This window comes from Oncorhynchus kisutch, linkage group LG11 (genome assembly GCF_002021735.2).
Source record: "Oncorhynchus kisutch isolate 150728-3 linkage group LG11, Okis_V2, whole genome shotgun sequence".
Taxonomy (NCBI): domain Eukaryota; kingdom Metazoa; phylum Chordata; class Actinopteri; order Salmoniformes; family Salmonidae; genus Oncorhynchus; species Oncorhynchus kisutch.
Genome location: NC_034184.2, coordinates 12,258,289 through 12,283,198, shown reverse-complemented (window position 1 = coordinate 12,283,198; position 24,910 = coordinate 12,258,289). Strand labels below are relative to the sequence as shown.

The 24,910-nt window shown below is 40.6% G+C and overlaps 1 protein-coding gene across 1 annotated transcript; it reads left to right on the top strand.

Moving 5' to 3' along the window:
- Positions 1 to 11,720: 11,720 nt before the first annotated feature.
- On the top strand, positions 11,721 to 12,548 carry LOC109899163 (hemoglobin subunit beta-2). The gene is made up of 3 exons (XM_020494221.2): positions 11,721 to 11,867; positions 11,984 to 12,206; positions 12,346 to 12,548. Exons 1-3 carry the CDS (start codon positions 11,776 to 11,778, stop codon positions 12,472 to 12,474), a joined length of 444 nt encoding a protein of 147 aa, XP_020349810.1. The 5' UTR covers positions 11,721 to 11,775; the 3' UTR covers positions 12,475 to 12,548.
- The last annotated feature ends 12,362 nt before the right edge of the window (positions 12,549 to 24,910 follow it).

Below are 24,910 nucleotides of genomic sequence, written 5' to 3'. Positions count from 1 at the left end.
AAAGTGGAGGTTAGGTGGTCCGGCTTGAATTCACCCGCTTAGACACAGCTACTCATCAGTAGCATGGGTAGAAAAATATTTATTTGTCTTCAACCTTGGGTTGAGTTTTGGGTTCGTTGACTTTTTAGACCTCGGATGCAGCTTGGGTCACTTAGTCTGATATGTTAATTCTTCACTCACATGTCTTATACCCTCGGGTCAGAAGTGGGCGTAACCGCCTTTAGGGCAATTCTCTGGGTGTACTAAGTTAAGAGGCAAGGTCTAGATTTGTACTCAAATCCAATTTTAGACAACTAACTTCACATTTCATCTTTACCAATACATTCTCTTTGATTTTGACATTTTCCACACAACATACAATGTATAAACACCAAGCATATCCTAGGAAAACTCTTAAAGTTACAATGTTTTCCTAATAACGTCATCTATTAACCTTTAATAACAAAACAAAAATGACATACATTTTCATATTCCATCTATCGTCATGACCACCATTGTGGCTGACAGAAACCATTGCTCCAAAGTCCCTTTATTGCATGTTTAATGCTCTGAGGTTGGTTCTCCATAGTAAGAGGACACAGGAATGTTGTCTGTGGCCTAAGATTTACCATGGGCGTGAGGGGTCATAAAACCCCCACATCTTCAGACCCCTAGATCTCTCCTCCTCTGTTGGGGTTGAGAGATAATCTGTAGGGTTGTGGTCTCCTGTAACCTGACCTGATCAGGACAGTCATGACACTGTACTCTATACCATCTACTGCATCTTGCCATCTTGATGTAATGAATGTATCCCTAGCCACTTTAAACAATGCCACTTTCATATGTTTACATACCCGACATTACTCATCTCATATGTATATACTGTCCTCTATACCATCTACTGCATCTTGCCTATGCCGTTCTATACCATCACTCCTTCATATATTTTTTTATGTACATATTCTTATTCATTCCTTTACACTTGTGTATATAAGATAGTTGTTGTGAAATTGTTAGGTTAGATTACTCATTGGATATTACTGCATTGTCGGAACTAGAAGCACAAGCATTTCCCTACACTGGCATTAACATCTGCTAACCATGTGTATGTGACAAATAAATTTGATTTGACCTTAGCCAAATACATTTAAACTCAGTTTTTCACAATTCCTGACATGTAATCCTAGTAAAAAAATCCCTGTTTTAGGTCAGTTAGGATCCACACTTAATTTTAAGAATGTGAAATGTCAGAATAATAGTTGAGAGAATGATTTATTTCAGCTTTTATTTCTTTCATCACATTCCCAGTGGGTCAGAAGTTTACATACACTCAATTAGTATTTGGTAGCATTGCCTTTAAATGGTTTAACTTGGGAAAAACGTTTCGGGTAGCCTTCCACAAGCTTCCCACAATAAGTTGGGTGAATTTTGGCCCATTCCTCCTGACAGAGCTGGTGTAACTGAGTCAGGTTTGCTCGCACACGCTTTTTCAGTTCTGCCCACAAATGTTCTACAGGATTGAGGTCAGGGATTTGTGATGGACACTCCAATACCTTGACTTTGTTGTCCTTAAGCCATTTTGCCACAACTTTGGAGGTAGGCTTGGGGTCATTGTCCATTTGGAAGACCCATTTGCGACCAAGCTTTAACTTCCTGACTGATGTCTTGAGATGTTGCTTCAATATATCCACATATTTTTCCTCCTCATGATGCGATCTATTTTGTGAAGGGCACCAGTCCCTCCTGCAGCAAAGCACCCCCACAACACGTGCTTCACGGTTAGGATGGTGTTTTTTCAGCTTGCAAGCCTCCGCCTTTTTACTCCAAACATAACGATGGTCATTATGGCCAAACAGTTCTATTTTTGTTTCATTAGACCAGAGGGCATTTCTCCAAAAAGTCTGATCTTTGTCCCCATGTGCAGTTGCAAACCGTAGCCTGGCTTTTTTATTATAGGACTCTTTTTACTGTGAATATAGATACTTTTGTACCCGTTTCCTCCAGCATCTTCACAAGGTCCTTTGCTGTTGTTCTGGGGTTGATTTGCACTTTTCGCACCAAAGTGTGTTAATCTCCAGGAGACAGAAAGCGTCTCCTTCCTGAGCGGTATGACGGCTACGTGGTCCCATGGCGTTATACTTGCGTACTATTGTTTGTACAGATAAACATGGTACCTTCAGGCATTTGGAAATTGCTCCCACAGATGAACCAGTCTTGTGGAGGTCTACATTTTGTTTTCTGAGGTCTTGGCTGATTTCTTTTGATTTTCCCATGATGTCAAGCAAAGAGGCACTGGGTTTGAAGGTAGGCCTTGAAATACATCCACAGGTACACCTCCAATTGACTCAAATGATGTCAATTAGCCTATCAGAAGCTTATAAAGCCATCACATCATTTTCTGGAATTTTCCAAGCTGTTTAAAGACACAGTCAACCTAGTGTATGTAAACTTCTGACCCACTGGAATTGTGATACAGTGATTTGTAAGTGAAATAATCTGTCTGTAAACAATTATTGGAAAAATTACTTGGGTCATGCACAAAGTAGATGTCCTAACCGACTTGCCAAAACTATAGTTTGTTAAAAAGAAATTTGTGGAGTGGTTGAAAAACTTGTTTTAATGACTCCAACCTAAGTGTATGTAACCATCCGACTTCAACTGTATGGTTAACCTTTTCCAATAATTTTGCAATTCAAATGGTTTCATGGTCTATTTACCCAAACTTGGTGGGAATTAAGCTGACATCAGAGGTCTCTCTTGGACCTGTTGTCAGTAGGGCTGCACAATTCATAGATTGTTTAAATCAAAATTGCAATTATGACATGTGAAATATATCCATATCCAATTCCACAAATCTCAACATGTTGCAATTTTTTTTAAATGCCATATGTAATGTTCAAATGTAATAAGGGTCCCTCGTGAAAACTCTGATCAACACTGTAACAACAACTTCTACTGTACCTTTTATTAGTTCTTATGCCAAACAACACCAACCATAGAATCAGAATACTGATGTTATTTCTATTATTCCAACAGCTCACCCAAGCGTTTTGATCTAAATAGTAAAATCGTATTAGCAAAATTTTTTTTTATCACAATTCGATTATTTGCCCATATCTTGCAACCCTAGTATGATATGACGCCCAAATCCAGACCTTTACTTTATCACTGTATCACAGGATGATGACGACTTTTCCCGGGACAAAGACATACTTACAACAGGTGTATCTCACTGGTCACCCCCAAAGCCAATTCCTCCTTTGGCCGCCTCTCCTTCCAGTTCTCTGCTGCAAATGACTGGAACGAACTACAAAAATCACTGAAACTGGAGACACTTATCTCCTTCACTAGCTTTAAGCATTAGCTGTCAGAGCAGCTCACAGATCACTGCACCTGTACATAGGTATACATTCTACTTTGCATATTCTTCTACTGCACATCTACCATTCCAGTGTTTAATTGCTATATTGTATTTACTTTGCCACCATGGCCTATTTATTGCCCTAATCTCACCTCATTTGCACACATTGTATATAGACTTGTTTTTCTACTGTATTATTGACTGTATGTGTGTTTACTCCATGTGTAACTCTGTGTTGTTGTGTGTCAAACTGCTTTGCTTTATCTTGTCCAGGTTGCAGTTGTAAATGAGAACTTGTTCTCAACTTGCCTACCTGGTTAAATAAAGGTGACATCAGACCCCGGTCCCACGGGAAGATGATCGTTCTTGCAATAGCAGAGTGTTCCAAAGACATCAGCTCCATGATGGTCACCCTGGCACCGCAAGCCTACCAACTGAGAATAGACCCCTGCAACTTCAAGGTGCCTCCCCTATTTCTTTTGATGTACTGTTCCAACAGATATTAGATATTCAATTTACATATTTGACACCCATGATTACTGTGTATGTTCATTTCTACAGTAATTATTATTCAACATGTCCTCATCTGGGATTTGAACTCTCAAACTCTTGGTTCACAGCATTCCGATTTTCCTGCTACTCCACCATAAATTCACCTGTATTCCTACACTTTGGACTTAAAAGTACATCTCAGCTTTGTATAGTAGTGATTCAGGAGTATCATTAAAACAGAATCAAATGCCCCACCAACATTAGACAACTATACAGAAAACCCTCAAATTGATTAAATAAGTTAATTAAAGCATTGATGACAGAATAGTCAGATTAACTGATAACTAAAATAGCAGTCAGATGGCACTCTGTTGCTCAGTGGAGAGATCTATTATAGGTCATGAATGGTTAGGGGACTTCTGAGAATGTTTCAGCCTTATTGATGCAGTAGAAAGTTCAGGTACACCAACCAAATCCAGAGGTTGTGAGTTCACATTCTGGTACGGGTCATATTGAAAACTTCAGGACTAATTGATCATGTCAAATGTAATCATATTGTTATTGATACAACATTTGCACACTATTTTAGCTGACCAGCATACCACTTACCTTAAAACCAACATACATACGATTTCAGTACTTCCCTTACAAAAAAAGTGAAGATAACTGTTTTCACATGTTGAGACAAAATGTTAATATGCAGCCCATAGCTCCTCCTCCTTCTTATAGCTCAATCACAGGCCTACATCATGCCGTTTGTTATTTGTTCCTTTGTGTTTAGTTTATTTTTCGCACAGCTTCTTTGTCACTGTATTTTCGTGACTTTGGCGGCTCACATGGGTGACGAGTTCAATCCTGTCGCGCACGCAGCCATAGACAAGTACTTCTCGGTCTTCGCAGCCCTCCTGGCAGAGAAATACAGATAAGGAGATTAATAGAAACCAAATGTTGCTGTTTCATTAACTTAGTATACATATTTTATTCGTGTGTTTTTATTTTGTAATAAAACATGACAAAACCCCTCATGAGTTATCTTGTGTGATTAACACTACAATGTGGAGGAAATCGTAACTTGTTCAGCTGTATTATATTCTGTCGTTCAGTAGTCACAGAGTTGCCAACAATACTGATTTGATATCAATTAAACCGTCTGCGGTGGACCATACATTTCTAACTGACAACAGATGGATATCATTTGTTGAAGGCAAAATTAAGTATAAAGTGTTGTAAAAATGTATTTTAATTAGGTTTTTACTAAACGACTCATTATTGACATCATTGTGGCGCATGGGCACTCAACGCCCCAGGTAGAAAGCCAAATGGCACAGTGCGTAAAAGCGACGTAAAGGCGACTATCATTGCGTAATGTTTTGATTATCCTGCAGCTAGATACAGTTGCTCTTTAATATATTGGCACCCTTGCACTCTACAATGTATTGCAATGGACCATAATGTTCTGTGTGAATGGCTATTTGTTTACCCTATGTGCCCCTGCAATTTACCACAGTTGAGAAATTATACAGTAAAGGAGAATCACCTAGTCCAGGATATTTTTTTAAAACTTGAAGTGAAAATCTCAATCTCAGTATTTTTTGTTGTTGTCCCGTGCTGTTGTAAATCAAACAAATACATGCGTGAACACCAAAAGTTTTTTCAACGTCAATTTACTTGAAAATAAATAGTGAATCGTTCAAGGGTGCCAATATATTATACCGCAGCTAGGCCTAAGTGAGGCACATCGGGCCTATGTGAGGCCCATCACGTATGTAGTAACCACATATCATCTGAAGCTATAAATAACAATGTTATCATTTGTGTCTCCTTTTGGCAAAAGTTTTATTCATCACTGATTTAAATTTAGATTATTGCCACATTTATTAAATTAATGTTCTATCAGTTTTTTTTTTAAATGAACACGTAGGCATGTTTATCATGGCAAGAAAGAAGTTCGAGAGTTCTCCTTTTTGAGCTTCATTTGGAGTCAATAATGGGTGGAGGTCTTACTGTTGGAGATAACACCGATACGTGTTTTTTGTTGCAGATAAAGGCATCTACAAAGAATACGCAAACGGAGCGACAGAGCGTATAGCGCAGTGTCGCAATGCCGTTTTTCGTTACAAAATGTTCTGCTCCTTGTAGTGCGCTTCGAAATTCGACTTTTACCGTGTCACATGAAAATTGTAACGCACAGTATCTTACCTTCGGTAGCGGTGGGGGCAGTGCTGTGCAGACAATGAAGCTTGCTTTGTTCCTTGATCTGATCTATACGCTATGCATCAAAGTAGCCTATTTGGCATTGATAAGCAAATATAATCTCAGCGAATGTTCAAACAATAAACCAGACAACATTGTAGCCTTATTAGAATCCCTTCCAAAATGTATTTTGTTTAGAAGTAGTAATTAGTGATTCCAGGTTACTGTTAAAAACAGCTGCGAAATATAGTGCCTTGCAGAGGTATTCAGACCACTTGGATTTTTTTCACATGTTATTGTGTTACAAAGTGGGGTTAAACTTGATTTCATTTATATATTTTTTGTCAACAATCTACACAAAATAATGTCAAAGTGGAATAAAAAAAACTACATATAAAAAATGATTCAAATGACATGTAGTCAATGCATAAGTATTCAGCTCCCTGAGTCAATACATGTTACAAACACCTCGGGCAGCGTTTACAGCAGTGAGTTATCTTGGGTAAGTCTATAAGAGCTTTCCATACCTGGATTGTGCAATATTTACACATTATTCTTTTCAAAAATTATTCAAGCTCTGTCAAGATGTTGGGGATCATGACTAGACAGCGATTTTCAAGTCTTGCCATAGAGTTTCGGTTCTTGTCCTGCTGAAAGGTGAATTCCTTTCCCAGTCTCTGGTGGAAAGCAGACTGAATCAGGTTTTCCTCTGGGCTTTTGCTTGTGCAAATCCCATATATTTTTATACTGATAAATTCCCCAGTATTTGCCGATGTCAAGCATACCATACATACCATGATGCAGCCACCACCATGTTTGAAAATAAGGAGGCAGTTACTCAGTGATGTGTTTTGTTGGATTTGCCCCAAACGTAAGGCTTTGCATTAAGGCCAAAACGTGTATTCCTTTGCTTTGCTTATTACTTTACTGTCTTGTTGCATACAAGATGCACGTTGTGGAATATTTGTATTCTGTAAATGTTTATTCTTCTTTTCACTCTGTCATTTAGGTCATTATCGTGGAGTCACTACAATGTTGTTGATCCATCCCTAGTGTTCTACCATCACAGACATTGAACTCTGTAGCTGTTTTAAAATCACCAATGGCCTCATGGTAACATCCCTGAGAAGTTTTATTCCAGTCCTGCAGCTCAGTTCAGAAGGTCAACTGTATATTTGATGTGTCTGGGTGGTTTAATATATAATCAACCGCATAATTATTAACTTGACCATGCTTAATGAGATATTCAATGTCTGATTTGTTATTGTTACCCATCACTGCCCTTATTGCATCTTATTGCACTGCATCTTGCCTATGCCGTTCTGTACCATCACTCATTCATATGTCTTTATGTACATATTCTTTATCCCTTTACACTTGTGTGTATAAGGTAGCAGTTTTGGAATTGTTAGGTTAGATTACTCGTTGGTTATCACTACCGCATTGTCGGAACTAGAAGCACAAGCATTTCGCTACACTCGCATGAACATCTGCTACCCATGTGTATGTGACAAATACATTTGATTTGATTTGACATGGAGATGTGGGAAGCTAAAAAAGGCTAGCTATAGCATGCTATGTTTTTAGTCAGGCTGCCAGCTAGCTACTACTACTAAGGGAAGGCGACTCTTCCTTGTTAACACAAAATTAAAATACAAAAAGAAAATACTGTTGTTGAAGCCCCCTGTGAATGGGAGTGGGACTGCGAGGATATTGTGTTACCAAATGGTGTCTGCTGCTCCAAAAATCCCACTCCGCCCATGTGCACGCACGCACATAGATCAACGGAGTGGAGGTTGTAGTAACACTGTTCCATTAACTTATTATATATACAGTATTTTATTCATGTGCTTTAATTTTGTAATAAAACATGACAAAACCCCTAATGAGTTATCTTGTGTCACTAAAATGTGGAGAAAATCGTTACTTGTTCAGCTGTATTAACTGTTGTTCTGTCGAACAGTAGTGACAGAACTGATATAAACTAAACCGTCTGCGGTGGACCATACATTTCTAATTGGCAACTGATGGATATCATTTGTTGAAGCCACAATTAAATATAAAGTGTGTTAAAAATGCTTTTCAATTAGGTTTTTACTAAACAAGTCTGTCACTACTGACACGTCAGAGGATGGGAAACTTGGTCCCAATTTAAGGATTGTAACAAAAGTTTTGGTTTGTTTGTACATTTTTCAATAAATCTCAAACGATGGCATCAAATTGATCTGAAAGTACAGCCCATGCCCTTGACTAGATCAGTATACCAGATTAGCAACGCAAAATCAATCAAATGAAATTCAACATATTACATTATTCACAACCGCAACATGATGGCGAAAGTAATGAAAAGTATTTGAATAAATATGCTATTGCGTATGGATATTTCGGAAAGAGGTGAAAATGTTGGCTTAACCTCAGGGTTAACGCCTGGTAGAGAGCAATTGGCACTGTGCCTAAAGTAGGCTTTTTAAAGTTGGCTATCATTGGTAGAGTGACATTTTGATTATCCTGCAATAGTAAGTATATTAAAGTATAAATACATTTGTTATAATTTTGTGGCTCCAACAAATATTTTGATTAACCAATGATTTGATATTGATTTAAATTTGATTAAAATTTTGATAGGACATAAATTGATTTAATGTCATCAATTTAGGGGGTAAATTAACATGCACGCATGTTTATTATGGCACGAATGACGTTTGTTAATAATTTAACCACATACAGGGTATTTATGAAGAGGTCATCATTTCATGGAGCCTGAGTGTGGTGTGGTGCCAGGACAACAACCTCTCCATCAAGGTGAGCAAGACAAAGGAGCTGATCGTGGACTACATGAAAAGGACGGCCGAACAGGCCCCCATTCACATAGAGTTTCAAGTTCCTTGGTGTACATATCACCAACAAACTATCATGGTACAAACACACCAAGGCAGTCGTGGAGGGCACGACAATACCGTTTCCCCCTCAGGAGACTGAAAATATTTGGCATGGGTCCCCAGATCCTCAGAACATTCTACAGCGGCACCATAGAGAGCATCCTGACCGGTTGCATCACCGCCTGGTATGGCAACTGCTTAGCATCCGACAGTAAGGCGCTACAGAGAGTAATGCGTCCGGCCCTGTACATCATTGGGGCCAAGCTTCCTGCCATCCAGGACCTATATACCAGGCGGTGTCAGGGGAAGGCCCAAAAAATGGTCAAAGACTCCAGTCACCCAAGTCATAGACTGGCATGCGGTACCAGAGCGCCAAGTCTAGGTCCAAAAGGCTCTTTAACAGCTTCTACCCCCAAGCCATAAGACTGCTGAACAATGAATCAAATGGTCACCCATACTATTTACATTGACACCCTGCTGCAACTCGCTGTTTATTATCTACGCACAGTCACTTTACCCCTACCTACATGTACCCTGCACATTGACTTGGTACCGGTAGTCCTTGCATATAGACTCGTTATTGTTCTTTTATTGTCTTACTTTTAATTACATTTTTTAGGTCAGTATATTTAGCACATGTTTTATTAACTATATTTATTGAACTGAATTGTCGAGGACATAAGGGCTTGTAAAGTAAGCATTTCATGGTAAAGTCTACAGATGTTGCATTCGGCGCATGTGACAAATGAAATTTGATTGGATTTGAAGGAAGAAACCACATCGAAAAAGTGGTAAGCATTATTTTCGCACAAGTCCAATTAATTTATTGTGTTAGAGGTTTCATGATGCTTGAATCGAAACCAAAGTAGAAAATGTCAAGATTGTTCTATACATCAATTGGGGTTTCTATAAGCTTCAATTTGAGGTCCTAAACCTAGAATGGTAGTGCATCATTGTAGCTGTGTGGGCTACTAAACATTTTAATAGACACTGTTATTCAGAGAGAGTTACAGAAGTCAGTGTATATATTTCCATATTTTCTATCTGTACATGTCCCCCATGGGAATCAAACCCACAACCCTGGTGTTGCAAGCACCATGCTCTACAAATTGAGCCACAGAGGACCCTATATTGTTGAAATGTTTGCTTTGGGGTAAGTTGAGTCAATGGCCATGGGGTAAGTTGAGTCAATGGCCATGGGGTAAGTTGAGTCAATGGCCATGGGGTAAGTTGAGCCAAAGGTTGAGTCAATGGCCATGGGGTAAGTTGAGCCAAAGGTTGAGCAATGGCCATGGGTAAGTTGAGCCAAAGGTTGAGCCAAAGGTTGAGCCAATGGCCATGGGGTAAGTTGAGCCAAAGGTTGAGCCAATGGCCATGGGGTAAGTTGAGCCAAAGGTTGAGCCAATGGCCATGGGGTAAGTTGAGCCAAAGGTTGAGCCAATGGCCATGGGGTAAGTTGGGCCAAAGGTTGAGCGAATGGCCATGGGGTAAGTTGAGCCAAAGGTTGAGCCAATGGCCATGGGGTAAGTTGAGCCAAAGGTTGAGCCAATGGCCATGGGGTAAGTTGGGCCAAAGGTTGAGCGAATGGCCATGGGGTAAGTTGAGCCAAAGGTTGAGCCAATGGCCATGGGGTAAGTTGAGCCAAAGGTTGAGCCAATGGCTAGCTAAGCAAATGTAAGTGTTTTCTTCCCAGGCATAATGCAATACATATTACATGTGTTGTTGTTTTTTAAGTACAAGGTGTTTGTTAGGTGTTAAGCCTGTGTTAAAATATGCTTAAAATTATTCAAAGACAAAAACAAAAAAAAACTATTTTGATTGTCTTTGGGAAATAAAGATTTTTTTAAAGGTATTGGTAACATTTCACTCAGTACAGAAATGTGAAGGTTGCTTTATTAATCTTGTCCCATACCCGTAAATTATGCCAATAAACCACTTTTTTTTAGACAAGCTATGTTTTAAAAACTGTAATGTTTACATGAATGCTGATTATTTCTAGGGATACACAACATGCTGAAAAATACGTAGATATCTTTGTTAGAAATTAAACTATATTTCCCTTGATGGCGTGACGCTGATTATGAAAAATGGCTCAATTTACCCCACTCCACCCTAAACGAGCTTAATGTGGAGTCACTAATGGGTGGAGGGTCTTGCTGTAGGAGATTACACAGATGCGTGTTTGTTGCAGATAACACGTCAGAAGATGGGAAAACTTGGTCCCGATTTTTGGATTGTAACAAACATTTTATTTGTAACGCTTTTCATTTCATTAAAATGTTTACATTTTAGTCATTTAGCAGACGCTTTTATCCAGAGCGACTTACGCTTTTATCCAGAGCGACTTAATTATAGCCCATGCCCTTGTTATTTCAACTATGAAACAAGTTGCAAATCAGGAAGCAGGGTTGCAATGAAACCAATGCCATGCCAATGTCATACATTATTTTTTTGCAATCATGAGAGACATCGTGACTTTTAATGATTATCAATGCGAACTCATTCAAATGCAATGACAATTATTCAAAATCTCCAAATTATGGCGAAATGGACTAATGGAGAGTAGGCCTGTATTACTAAATAGGCTACTGCATATGTAAACCTCCAATATTTTGCAGGTTACCCTCATTATCTATTTTTTTGTTCCTGAAATGTTTTTTATTTGCAGTTTCACGGAAAACCGCTTGATAGTAGGCCTATAGTCATAAAGGAGGGCCCAATGTTCAACAATGTCTTTATCTCCAACCAATCACATTCACGTTTTCGTCTTGGGGGCGGTGTGCAAAAATACCATGAAAATAAAGATTTTTTCCGAATTTGTTCATAATTCTGATTCTCACCAGAACCTAAGCCAAATCATCACGAGCAAACATGGTTGTGTGGACAGATGAAGAGCGCGCAGCCATCTCCGACATCTTCTCCAAGCTAGACTATGACGACGTTGGCCCAAAGTGCCTGTCAAGGTAAGACAATAAACTTAACTTGACTTTAATTTGGAGTGTTAGTCCCCTAAATCTCCATCTTCTTCGTCATGTTATGTTGTTGTTCAGCCTCACACTGTTCTCTCCGCTCCCCTCAGGTGTCTGATCGTTTACCCCTGGACCCAGAGGTACTTCGGGGCCTTCGGCAACCTGTACAACGCAGAGGCCATCATGAACAATCCTCTGATCGCTAAGCACGGCACCACGGTGCTGCGCGGTCTGGAAAGAGCTCTGAAGAACATGGACGACATAAAGAACACATACGCCGAGCTGAGCATTCTGCACTCCGAGAAACTGCGCGTGGATCCCGACAACTTCAAGGTAAGATACAAAATAATATTGAAGAGCACTTTTTTGCGCGTGCAAAGTAAAGCATATTATGTCATTACACCACTCGATCAAGCTACCCCCAAGACATTCTAAACATCTCTCTTCTGCTTTGGTTTGATCTCTTTTACAGCTGTTGTCTGACTGTCTGACCATCGTCATCGCTGCGAAGATGGGCACCGCCTTCACCCCCGAGTATCAGGCATCCTTCCAGAAGTTCTTGTCCGTGGTGGTGTCCGCTCTGGGCAGGCAGTACCACTAGAGTCAGTCCTCTATACCTGACAGAGGAGACATGTGTTTCACCCCTCAATTAAAAATAAAAGAAGCATAGAAGCATCTGTTTGTTGATTTTTTTTTAAATGTTTATTTTACTCTTGCGTAATTGTATGCATATGGACTAGACAAATTGCACTTTAAGCATGGCTAATAGAATAAGACAACATACAAAGTTGTAATGTTTTCAATGGTTATTTCATATCTAGATGTTCGATCTACACATTATAAATAATACATTTGCCAATATGAACAAGTTCGCGAATGCATGCACATTGCCTACAAGTTGACAGATTTGGCCCGGCTGAATTGTATAACGTTGCTGGCTGTAAAACGTGACACAATGTGTTTTAACATATAAAAAGGTACAAAAACAACTATGAAGTGACCAATGTATTTTCTTTTAACTAATAGGAACATGGACCATAAAACGAACATCAACGCATCGTGGATGGAATGCTTCTATTAGGATGCAGGACACTATTTTGTTTGTGTGATTGGTATGGTGTTCCGGAGGTCCGTGTTTGTTCCCAGTTTTATGGGAGGGGGGTGACGACCCTCACACTCTGTCTGGAATTCTTTCTCTTTGCTCTTGTTTTCCTTAATAGGATATCGGTGGGCGGCGCCGGGAGGGTCGTTAGCAAAATGGGAAATGGGACACACCTGGGTCGGGTGTGCCCCGGGATAAATCCACCTCTTCCCCATTCATTGAGGAGACTCTCCACTCTCCAGACACACTGTTAGATTTTGGTTGTGGCCATTTTGTTTGTTTGCTTTCGGCACCCCTCATTATCAAACTTATGCACCCAACCACTCACTTACAACTACATGACAATGTACTTAATTTGTTAGTGGATTACATCACAAAAACTACAATATGATCATTGGAAAGATACACATTCACTGTGGATGGGAGCAGTGCTGTCTTGTCCCAATTCATCCATTGTTTGGAATTGTTTGCTCCACAAGATCTAAAACTGTCTTTAGAAAGGCTTTGCAAAGACAAGTTGAACAGGGCAGGACAAACTGAACCTAGCTCTATTAGACAGGGGTGTCAAACTCATTCCACAGAAGGCCGAGTGTCTGCGGGTTTTTGGTTTTTCATTTCAATTAACATCTAGACAACTTAACCAGGTGAAGGGAGTTCCTTGGTAATTTGTGAACTTCATTTATCAATCACGGGTGGAACAAAAACCTGCAGACACTCGGACCTCCCATGGTAGGAGTTTGACACGTGGATTAAAGTAATTAACCACTCAAGCTAGTCTAATCAGAGGTGTGTAGATGTTGCCCAGAATATAAAACCCTGCGCCCACCGTGAAACTCCATAGACGGTCGCCTAGCTCGCTTGCTAGTTGAAACTGAGTAGGCCTATAGCTAAGATTTTCATTGAAAACATTGACAGCTCAGTGAAAAATGCATAGTGGGTTAAGAAATTTCGTAAAAAGCTATAAATCCATTTCCATTACATACTAGCGATTACAACCACAATGTTTCATTTCATACTTCACTTACCGGGAAAGAGGGTGATCGCATGGGAGGATCGGGGACGTTCCAAGTTGCCTTGGTTGAAGTCATAATGCGCGTTTGTGTTGTAGGTCAACATACACAGATTCTGCACAGAATAAGAATATACATTCAAACTGCCTGGAAATGCGTTTCTTAGATGTATTTAATATTATTCTATAAACCGAACGCAGAAAGTAACGTCCCCTGCAGCCGATTGTGCTGCTGACGAACTGGAACGCGCTCTGCACTACATTGGCTTGAAGTTGCCAATGTACAGTACTGATCTTGGGTCAGTTTTCCGTTATTTTCTTGTACGACTTGGGAAGAGAAAGCAACATAACCTGCAAGGGTTTCGATCGGCCAAAATATGTTTTCTGACTGCAATGAGCGCAACAACACACACAAATATTAAGTGAAATCAAGCATAGAAAACAGCATTTGCCAATGATAATGCATTTAAATGTTCCCTGGCAAAGAACCCAATGAGTGTTATTACTAGGAGTGTTCTCTGAACGGTTTCAAAATGCCTACATGTTGAATATCCTATTGTCTGCAGCAAATTAATGTATCAAAAAGCATTGGTTAAATGAGGACATTCATACTACGGAAGTGTGGCGTGGTAGATTGAAAGAAATGTATTTAATGGAAAAATCACCAATAAAATAAATCTGAAGACAGATGTATGTATGTATGTAGGCTAAACATTGGAATCGGTCCTTGAAAAATATTATTGTGTAGACATGACTTATTAGTCGTAAAGCAACCAAACATTTGTTAATGTTATTTTATTTTTTGCATTTATTTCATTAATTTTATTTACTTTAGTTTCTTAATTCTATAGTTATATTGTTTGTTGTAATAGCCTGTATCTCAGACGACCATAACCTTAATAATAATCACCCTACTTACTTCACAAACAATAATTCTACTAGTTGACTGCACGGACACACAGCACGGGCTACTGACACTCACTACGCCGTGGTCGTGAATGGGCATGAGGGCTGGACACGCCGCCACCCAGACCCTACTGTTGTCTATTACACATACTAATGCTTCGTTCAGGTGCTATCGGAGTTTTCGGAAATTCCTAGTTCCGACTGGGAAGTTTCACTTGAATGACCCTCCAAATAGGAATTACAAGTGGGAAATGAGAAAAGGATGTTGCCAATCTTATTGGTTTAAGAATTGTTCCGACTTCAAAAGCACTTGAATACAATCATGTCGGAGTCTCAACTGCCCATTTTCTTATTTCTCACGAGAATGTGAAGCCAGCATAAGACATCATTCAAATCCTAGTCGGTACTAGGAAAATTACATTTCTGACTTGCTAACTGATTGAACGCGTTAAAGTAGACTAAGTATATAACATGATTGACATGACCGTAATAATCATCACGGAAAAGCCTTGGAAGTGCCATAAGTGTAAGCCAACATAATTCATTATTTTACAATAACCTGTATAACGTAATACATTCGTTATGAAGAAAATTGTGTACTGTTGCCTACACGAAAAAAATGCCTTTCTGATTACAAGTGCACCAGTATCCCAAAGTATTAAGCGAAATCAAGCATGGAAAACAGCATTGACAATAAAACAATTTTTCCCACGAAATAAGTCGCACGTAAATGTGTTTGTTTTCTCACAAATTCTGTTCAGCAAGCTTACAACTGCAGGGTAGCCTAGTGGTTAGAGCGTTGGACTAGTAACCGAAATCCCCGAGCTGACAAGGTACAACATCTGTCGTTCTGCCCCTGAACAGGCAGTTAACCCACTGTTCCTAGGCCTTCATTGAAAATAAGAATATGTTCTTAACTGACTTGCCTAGTAAAATAAAGGTAAATAAATAAATAAAAAACACTATTTATAAGCATACAACTACACATTTTAAAACAGGGTTAAATAAAGACACCATTTCTGTATATTCACAACGTTGAATTAGCCATAAAGAAGAACAAAAATGAAATATAGGATATTGTGTCTTTGGTTGTTGCAAAGGCTTGTGTGTAGCCTACTGGTTAAATGTGTGTCTTTTCGCACGAATTAAGTAGCACATAAATTCGTGTCTTTTCTCACGAATTAAGCCGCACAAAAACGCACAAAATTTGCTGAAATGCATTATGTACATAATGCACGAATTGAATGTGAGATTGTGTTGGCAACACATAATCCAAAACACAACCAAAACAAACTGCAAATGTATCCAACACGTTTGTTGTCACATTGCGTGCTAGGGAATATGGGACCAAACACTAAACTTTTGACTACTCTAAAATGTATGGCATTGGCAAGGCATTAGTTTCATTCCAACCCTGCCTCCTGAGAGTGCACCTGTGCCGTAGTTGATGGGCTGTAATTTCAGATCAATTTGACGCAATCGTTTGAGATTTTCTTAGGCCTAATTAAAAGCGTGAGAAATAAACTTTTAGTTACAATCAAAACATCGGGACCAAGTTTTCCCACCCTCTGACGTGGTATCTGTAACAAACACGCATCTGTGTAATCTCCTACAACAAGACCCTCCACCCATTACTGACTCCAAATTAAGCTCCTTTATATCTGGAAACTTCGTCATTCGTCATTCGTGCAGTGATAAACATGCCTGCGTGTTCATTTAAAAAATATTGTTAGGACATTCATTCATTGAAAGTGGCAAGAATCAACATTTAAATCAGCGGTGAATAAAAAATGAAATAAAACACGGTGACACGAAAGGATATTAGGGTTATTTATACTTTTGTAGACAGTATTACATGCCTGTCCAAAACAGTAATAATAATCATTTAGATCTTTCACAACGAGGGAATTTTTTAAATCCTGAACCAAATTATTCAGAATTTGGTTGGAGGCAGGGGATTCTTGTTTACTGTGTAATTTTGCTCACTTGGGTAATTCTTGAACGGTGGTGTTATGCTGTCCCTGGACATTGGCACCATGTAAAACACTTAAAAAATAGTGGCGAGAATGGGTTCACAGGATGACAGAAAGGACACAAGATCAGTTAGATAACAAAGCAAGCGTTCTATCATGTAGGAACTACACTATATATACAAAAGTATGTGGACTCCCATTCAAATATGTGGATTTGTCTATTTCAACCACACCCGTTGTAGTCAATGAACAACATTCTCATATAGGTGTTCCTTTTGTCAATGTGGGAAAGGGCAGAGGAGTGCGATTGAGATTGTGTTATCTGTGGATCTGTTAGGCGGTAATGTGAATTGGAGTGGGCCTAGGGTTTCCGGGATGATGGTGTGGATGTGAGCCATGACCAGCCTTTTAACGCACTTCATGGCTACTGATGTGAGTGCTACGGGGCAGTGGTCATTTAGGCAGGTTACCTTCGCTTTCTTGGGCACAGGGATTATGGTGGTCTGCTTGAAACATTTAGGTATTACAGACCCGGTCAGGGAAAGTTTGAAAATGTCAATGAAGACACTTGCCAGTGGGTCCGCGCATGTTCTTGGTACACGTCAATCGGTCTGTGTAATGATCGTGCTGTTCAATCAGCTTCTTGATATGCCAACCTGTCAGGTTGATGGATATCTTGGCAAAGGAGAAATTCTCACAGAGATATAAACAAATTTGTGCACAGAATGTGAGAGAAATAAGCTTCTTGCGGTATGGAACATTTCTGGAGATCTTTTATTTCAACTCGTGAAACTTTAACATGTAGCGTTTATATTTATGTTCAGTGTAATTAGCCTGCCTGCCTGCCTAATATGGTTAGCCTGCCTAATATAACTCGCCTGCCTAATATAATTAGCCTGCCTGCCTGACTGTCTAATTGACTAAACTTAACTTCAAATGGCCTAATGTATAAAAGTGGTTTTCTATACATCTCTTTGACTCAGATGTTGTCACTAGTTACCTCAAATTCAAAAAATTCAAGAAAACAAAAATATGCTGTGTGGTTAGGGTTAAAGTTAGGGTTAAAATCTGATTTTAAGAAACTTGCAGAAATAGGCGGGGTTTAGCCATAATTATGACTTTGTGGCTGTGGTAACTAGTGACGACTAGGACATAATTCTAGGCCTCAGGAACTAACACAACCTTGAACTTGCTAAAACGCTGAACGCCACTCTGTTCCACATAACATGACAAAGTAGCAGAAGTTTAACTGTTGTCATTGTTCATCTGCAAGTTCTATCAGTTTCATATCTACCAACGTCTGTAACGATGTTTACATAAATCAGAATGACTGTATAGTCTTGAGGCCCAGAAGCATTTTTGTAATTTTATATTTTTATTTCACCTTTATTTAACCAGGTAGGCTAGTTGAGAACAAGTTCTCATTTACAACTGCGACCTGGCCAAGATAAAGCAAAGCAGTGGGACACAAACAACAACACACAGTTACACATGGAATAAACAAACATACAGTCAATAACACAATAGAGAAAGTCTGTATACAGTGTGTGCAAATGAGGTAGGATAAGGGGGTGAGGTAATAAATAGGCCACAGTGGTGAAATTATTACAGTATGGCAAATTAAACACTGGGATGATAGATGTGCAAAAGATGAGTGTGAAAGTAGCGATACTGGGGTGCAAAGGAGCAAAATAAATAACAATATGGTGATGAGGTAGTTGGATGGGCTATTTACAGATGGGCGGTGTACAGGTGCAGTGATCTGTGAGCTGCTCTGACAGCTGGTGCTTAAAGCTAGAGAGGGAGATATGAGTCTCCAGCTTCAGTGATTTTTGCAGTTCATTCCAGTCATTGGCAGCAGAAAACTGGAAGGAAAGGAGGAATTGGCTTTGGGGGTGACTAGTGAAATATACCTGCTGGAGCGCGTGCTGCGGGTGGGTGCTGCTATAGTGACCAGTGAGCTGAGATAAGGCGGGCCTTTACCTATCAATGAGTTATAGATGACCTGGAGCCAGTGGGTTTGGCGACGGATATGATGCGAGGGCCAGCCAACGAGAGCATACAGGTCTCAGTGGTGGGTAGTACAGTGCCTTGCGAAAGTATTCGGCCCCCTTGAACTTTGCGACCTTTTGCCACATTTCAGGCTTCAAACATAAAGATATAAAACTCTATTTTTTTTATGAAGAATCAACAACAAGTGGGACACAATCATGAAGTGGAACGACATTTATTGGATATTTCAAACTTTTTTAACAAATCAAAAACTGAAAAATTGGGCGTGCAAAATTATTCAGCCCCTTTACTTTCAGTGCAGCAAACTCTCTCCAGAAGTTCAGTGAGGATCTCTGAATGATCCAATGTTGACCTAAATGACTAATGATGATAAATACAATCCACCTGTGTGTAATTAAGTCTCCGTATAAATGCACCTGCACTGTGATAGTCTCAGAGGTCCGTTAAAAGCGCAGAGAGCATCATGAAGAACAAGGAACACACCAGGCAGGTCCGAGATACTGTTGTGAAGAAGTTTAAAGCTGGATTTGGATACAAAAAGATTTCCCAAGCTTTAAACATCCCAAGGAGCACTGTGCAAGCGATAATATTGAAATGGAAGGAGTATCAGACCACTGCAAATCTACCAAGACCTGGCCGTCCCTCTAAACTTTCAGCTCATACAAGGAGAAGACTGATCAGAGATGCAGCCGAGAGGCCCATGATCACTCTGGATGAACTGCAGAGATCTACAGCTGAGGTGGGAGACTCTGTCCATAGGACAACAATCAGTCGTATATTGCACAAATCTGGCCTTTATGGAAGAGTGGCAAGAAGAAAGCCATTTCTTAAAGATATCCATAAAAAGTGTCGTTTAAGGTTTGCCACAAGCCACCTGGGAGACACACCAAACATGTGGAAGAAGGTGCTCTGGTCAGATGAAACCAAAATTGAACTTTTTGGCAACAATGCAAAACGTTATGTTTGGCGTAAAAGCAACACAGCTCATCACCCTGAACACACACCATCCCCACTGTCAAACATGGTGGTGGCAGCATCATGGTTTGGGCCTGCTTTTCTTCAGCAGGGACAGGGAAGATGGTTAAAATTGATGGGAAGATGGATGGAGCCAAATACAGGACCATTCTGGAAGAAAACCTGATGGAGTCTGCAAAAGACCTGAGACTGGGACGGAGATTTGTCTTCCAACAAGACAATGATCCAAAACATAAAGCAAAATCTACAATGGAATGGTTCAAAAATAAACATATCCAGGTGTTAGAATGGCCAAGTCAAAGTCCAGACCTGAATCCAATCGAGAATCTGTGGAAAGAACTGAAAACTGCTGTTCACAAATGCTCTCCATCCAACCTCACTGAGCTCGAGCTGTTTTGCAAGGAGGAATGGGAAAACATTTCGGTCTCTCGATGTGCAAAACTGATAGAGACATACCCCAAGCGACTTACAGCTGTAATCGCAGCAAAAGGTGGCGCTACAAAGTATTAACTTAAGGGGGCTGAATAATTTTGCACGCCCAATTTTTCAGTTTTTGATTTGTTAAAAAAGTTTGAAATATCCAATAAATGTCGTTCCACTTCATGATTGTGTCCCACTTGTTGTTGATTCTTCACAAAAAAATACAGTTTTATATCTTTATGTTTGAAGCCTGAAATGTGGCAAAAGGTCGCAAAGTTCAAGGGGGCCGAATACTTTCGCAAGGCACTGTATATGGGCCTTTGGTGACAAAACGGATGGCACTGTGATAGACTGCATCCAATTTGCTGAGTAGAGTGTTGGAGGCTATTTTGTAAATTACATCGCCAAAGTCGAGGATCGGTAGGATAGTCAGTTTTACAAGGGTATGTTTGCCAGCATGAGTGAAGGAGGCTTTGTTGCGAAATATGAAGCCGATTCTAGATTTAATTTTGGACTGGAGATGCTTAATGTTAGTCTGGATTTGTAGTTGTCCACATATTCTAAGTCAGAACCGTCCAGAGTAGTGATGCTGGACGGGTGTGTAGGGTGGGCAGCATTCGGTTGAAGAGCATGCATTTAGTTTTGCTTGCATTTAAGAGCAGTTGGAGGCCACGGAAGGAGAGTTGTATGGCATTGAAGCTCATCTGGAGGTTAGTTAACACAGTGTCCAAAGAAGGGCCAGATGTATACAGAATGTCTGCGTAGAGGTGGATCAGAGAATCACCAGCAGCAAAAGCGACATGATTGATGTATACAGAGAAAAGAGTTGGCCCCAGAATTGAACCCTGTGGCACCCCCATAGAGACTGCCAGAGGTCCGGACAACAGGCATTCCATTTGACACACTAAACTCTGTCAGAGAAGTAGTTGGTTAACCAGGCGAGGCAGTCATTAGAGAAACCAAGGCTGTTGAGTCTGCCGATAAGAATGTGGTGATTGACAGAGTCGAAAGCCTTGGCCAGGTCGATGAATACAGCTGCACAGTATTGTCTTTTATCAATGGTGGGTATGATGTCATTTAGGATCTTGAGCGTGGCTGAGGTGCACCCATGACTAGCTCGGAAAGCAGATTACATAGCGGAGAAGGTACGGTGGGAATCCGAAATGGTCGGTGATCTGTTTGTTAACTTGGCTTTCAAGACCTTAGAAAGGCAGGGTAGGATAGATATAGATCTGTAGCAGTTTGGGGCCCTTTGAAGAGGGGGATGACCGCGGCAGCTTTCCAATCTTTGGGGATCTCAGATGATACGAAAGAGAGGTTGAACAAGCTAGTAATAGGGGTTGCAACAATTTCGGCGGATAATTCTAGGAAGAGAGGGTCCAGATTGTCTAGCCCTGCTGATTTGTAGGGGTCCAGATTTTGCAGCTCTTTCAGAACATCAGCTATCTGGATTTGGGTGAAGGAGAAATGGGTAGGCTTGGGCAAGTTGCAGTGAGGGGTGCAGGGCTGTTGACCGGGGTAGGGGTAGCCAGGTGGAAAGCATGGCCAGCCGTAGAAAAATGCTTATTGAAATTCTCAATTATCGCGGATTTATCGGTGGTGACAGTGTTACCTAGCCTCAGTGCAGTGAGAAGCTGGGAGGAGGTGCTCTTATTCTCCATTGACTTTACATTGTCCCAGAACTTTTCGGAGTTAGTGCTGCAGGATGCAAATTTCTGTTTGAAAAAGCCAGCCTTTGCTTTCCTAACTGCCTGAGGGGTGCAGGGCTGTTGAAGTTGCATATTGCGGGGGCTATTCGATGCTAATGCAGTACGCCACAGGATGTTTTTGTGCTGGTCAAGGGCAGTCAGGTCTGGAGTGAACCACGGGCTATATCTGTTCCGGGTTCAACATTTTTTGAATGGGGCATGCTTATTTAAGATGGTGAGGAAAGCACTTTTAAAGAATAACCAGGTATCCTCTACTGACAGAATGAGGTCATTATCATTCCAAGATACCCGGGCCAGGTCGATTAGAAAGGCCTGCCCGCTGAAGTGTTTTAGGGAGCGTTTGACATTGATGGAGGGTGGTCGCTTGACCACAGACCCATTACGGACTCAGGCAATGAGGCAGTGATCGCTGAGATCCTGGTTGAAGACAGCAGAGGTGTATTTGGAGGGCAGGTTGGTTAGGATGATATCTATGAGGGTGCCCGTGTTAACGGATTTGGGGTTGTACCTGGTGGGTTGATTGATAATTTGTGTGAGATTGAGAGCATCAAGCTTAGATTGTAGGATGGCCGGGGTGTTAAGCGTGTCCCAGTTTAGGTCACCTAACAGCACGAGCTCTGAAGATAGAGGGGGGCAATCAATTCACATATGGTGTTTAAGGCACAGCATAATTGCACTTTTTGGACGTTTGTCTATTAGCAATGCTCTTTAGCCACCAGGCTATTGGCCTTGGCCTTTTAACCTTTGGTGCCATTAGCCGCTGCATTTGTACGTGCCCACCTGTATCCAGAAAGCTCTGTATTAAACCTTTTACGTCTCCTCATTTACCTTTACACAGTCAACTTGCTAAATTCGGTCTTTAGTATACAGTATACCAACCACACTGTAGAAGGATCTATAGATGTTTGTAATATATTTGAACTTGTTACCTTCAAAATGGAATTTGAATAAAGAAAAAAACACGCCAGTAGACCTCCTGCGATAGGACCAGCCCAGTAAACCCAATGGTAGGTCCAGTAGTTGGCCATCACTGCTGGCGCCAGAGCCCCGGCTGGCTTAAGACAGGTCCCAGACACATCCCTTCTGCACCAGCACACAGACTGGTTAACTGCTGCACACACTCATTTCTAGGATTACAGTCTACACAGAGATGCTGTTTGGTAAAGGGGACATTATCAGGCACATGATACAAACTTGACAATGTTAATGAAACGGACTATTGGTGATTTTTGAGCATGTGGTTATTGTAATAGTTTAGCTAAGGCCAGTTACAGAGACAGGGTTTAGATTAAGCCAAGAGTAGTCCTTAATGTGTACTAGTTAAACTAGGACATTTAAGTATCTTTCATTACATTTGGCTTAGTTAGTTGGAGACTATGGAGTCATGGAGTAATAATAATAAGCATGATTAGGTTAAGTATGAGCACATGCTGTTGGTCTAATGGTGCTCATAAAAACCCGGAATGGAATAAAAAACACAGTTACTGGTGTGAATCTTGAGACAAAACAATGGCAGAGGAAAAAATAATTTGTTCAAAAAACTAGAGTGAGTATGAAAAAGATACTAAAACTACTTTTGTGGATCCTTCCAGTTATTGAAGGTAAAAATAATACTGCTGCTATTGAGCAGAAGAAAGAGTGGTTGGGCTGCAATTTGCAGTGAATTCAATGCAAATGAAAATGTAACCACCAGAAGAGTACAACAACGTCAGGTGAGATATTTTCCTTATTATCAGAATTTCACATTTCTCATATTCATATTTTTGTGACATCACTTATATTGAATGATATCTGCCTTCAAATACTCTGTGAAATGACATTAAACTGGCTTTATAAAGAGAGAATGCAGAGATCAGAAGAGAGTGATTTACTACTGCTGGTGGACCAACAAAAAAAGACAAGACTGATGAATTGAGTGACTTGCTGTCTGGAATAATGGTATGGTATACCAGACGATGACCAACCTCTGGATGGTATACCAGATGATAACCAACCTCTGGATGGTATACCAGACGATGACCAACCTCTGGATGGTATACCAGACGATGACCAACCTCTGGATGGTATACCAGACGATGACCAACCTCTGGACGGTATACCAGACGATGACCAACCTCTGGACGGTATACCAGACGATGACCAACCTCTGGACGGTATACCAGACGATGACCAACCTCTGGACGGTATACCAGACGATGACCAACCTCTGGACGGTATACCAGACGATAACCAACCTCTGGACGGTATACCAGACGATAACCAACCTCTGGACGGTATACAAGGCGATAACCAACCTCTGGATGGTATACAAGGCGATAACCAACCTCTAGATGGTATACCAGACGATAACCAACCTCTGGATGGTATACCAGACGATAACCAACCTCTGGATGGTATACCAGACGATAACCAACCTCTGGATGGTATACAAGGCGATAACCAACCTCTGGATGGTATACCAGACGATAACCAACCTCTGGACGGTATACCAGACGATGACCAACCTCTGGACGGTATACCAGACGATAACCAACCTCTGGATGGTATACCAGATGATAACCAACCTCTGGACAGTATACCAGACGATGACCAACCTCTGGACGGTATACCAGACGATAACCAACCTCTGGATGGTATACCAGACGATAACCAACCTCTGGATGGTATACCAGACGATAACCAACCTCTGGATGGTATACCAGACGATAACCAACCTCTGGATGGTATACCAGACGATGACCAACCTCTGGATGGTATACCAGACGATAACCAACCTCTGGATGGTATACCAGACGATAACCAACCTCTGGATGGTATACCAGACGATGACCATTTGGACAGTTCAGATGAAGAACTCAGCAAAAATGGTACATATACCAAAGAAATACAATTGGTAACTTCCTTTGGTAAATATATTCCAATGTCTGTGT

What these genes read in the sequence shown, in the direction of transcription:
- LOC109899163 (XM_020494221.2), top strand. Translation starts at nt 11,776, where the DNA reads ATGGTTGTGTGGACAGATGAAGAGCGCGCAGCCATCTCCGACATCTTC. An exon ending in GGCCCAAAGTGCCTGTCAAG is followed by an intron (nt 11,868 to 11,983) that starts GTAAGACAATAA and finishes CGCTCCCCTCAG; the next exon opens with GTGTCTGATCGTTTACCCCT. An exon ending in TGGATCCCGACAACTTCAAG is followed by an intron (nt 12,207 to 12,345) that starts GTAAGATACAAA and finishes TCTCTTTTACAG; the next exon opens with CTGTTGTCTGACTGTCTGAC.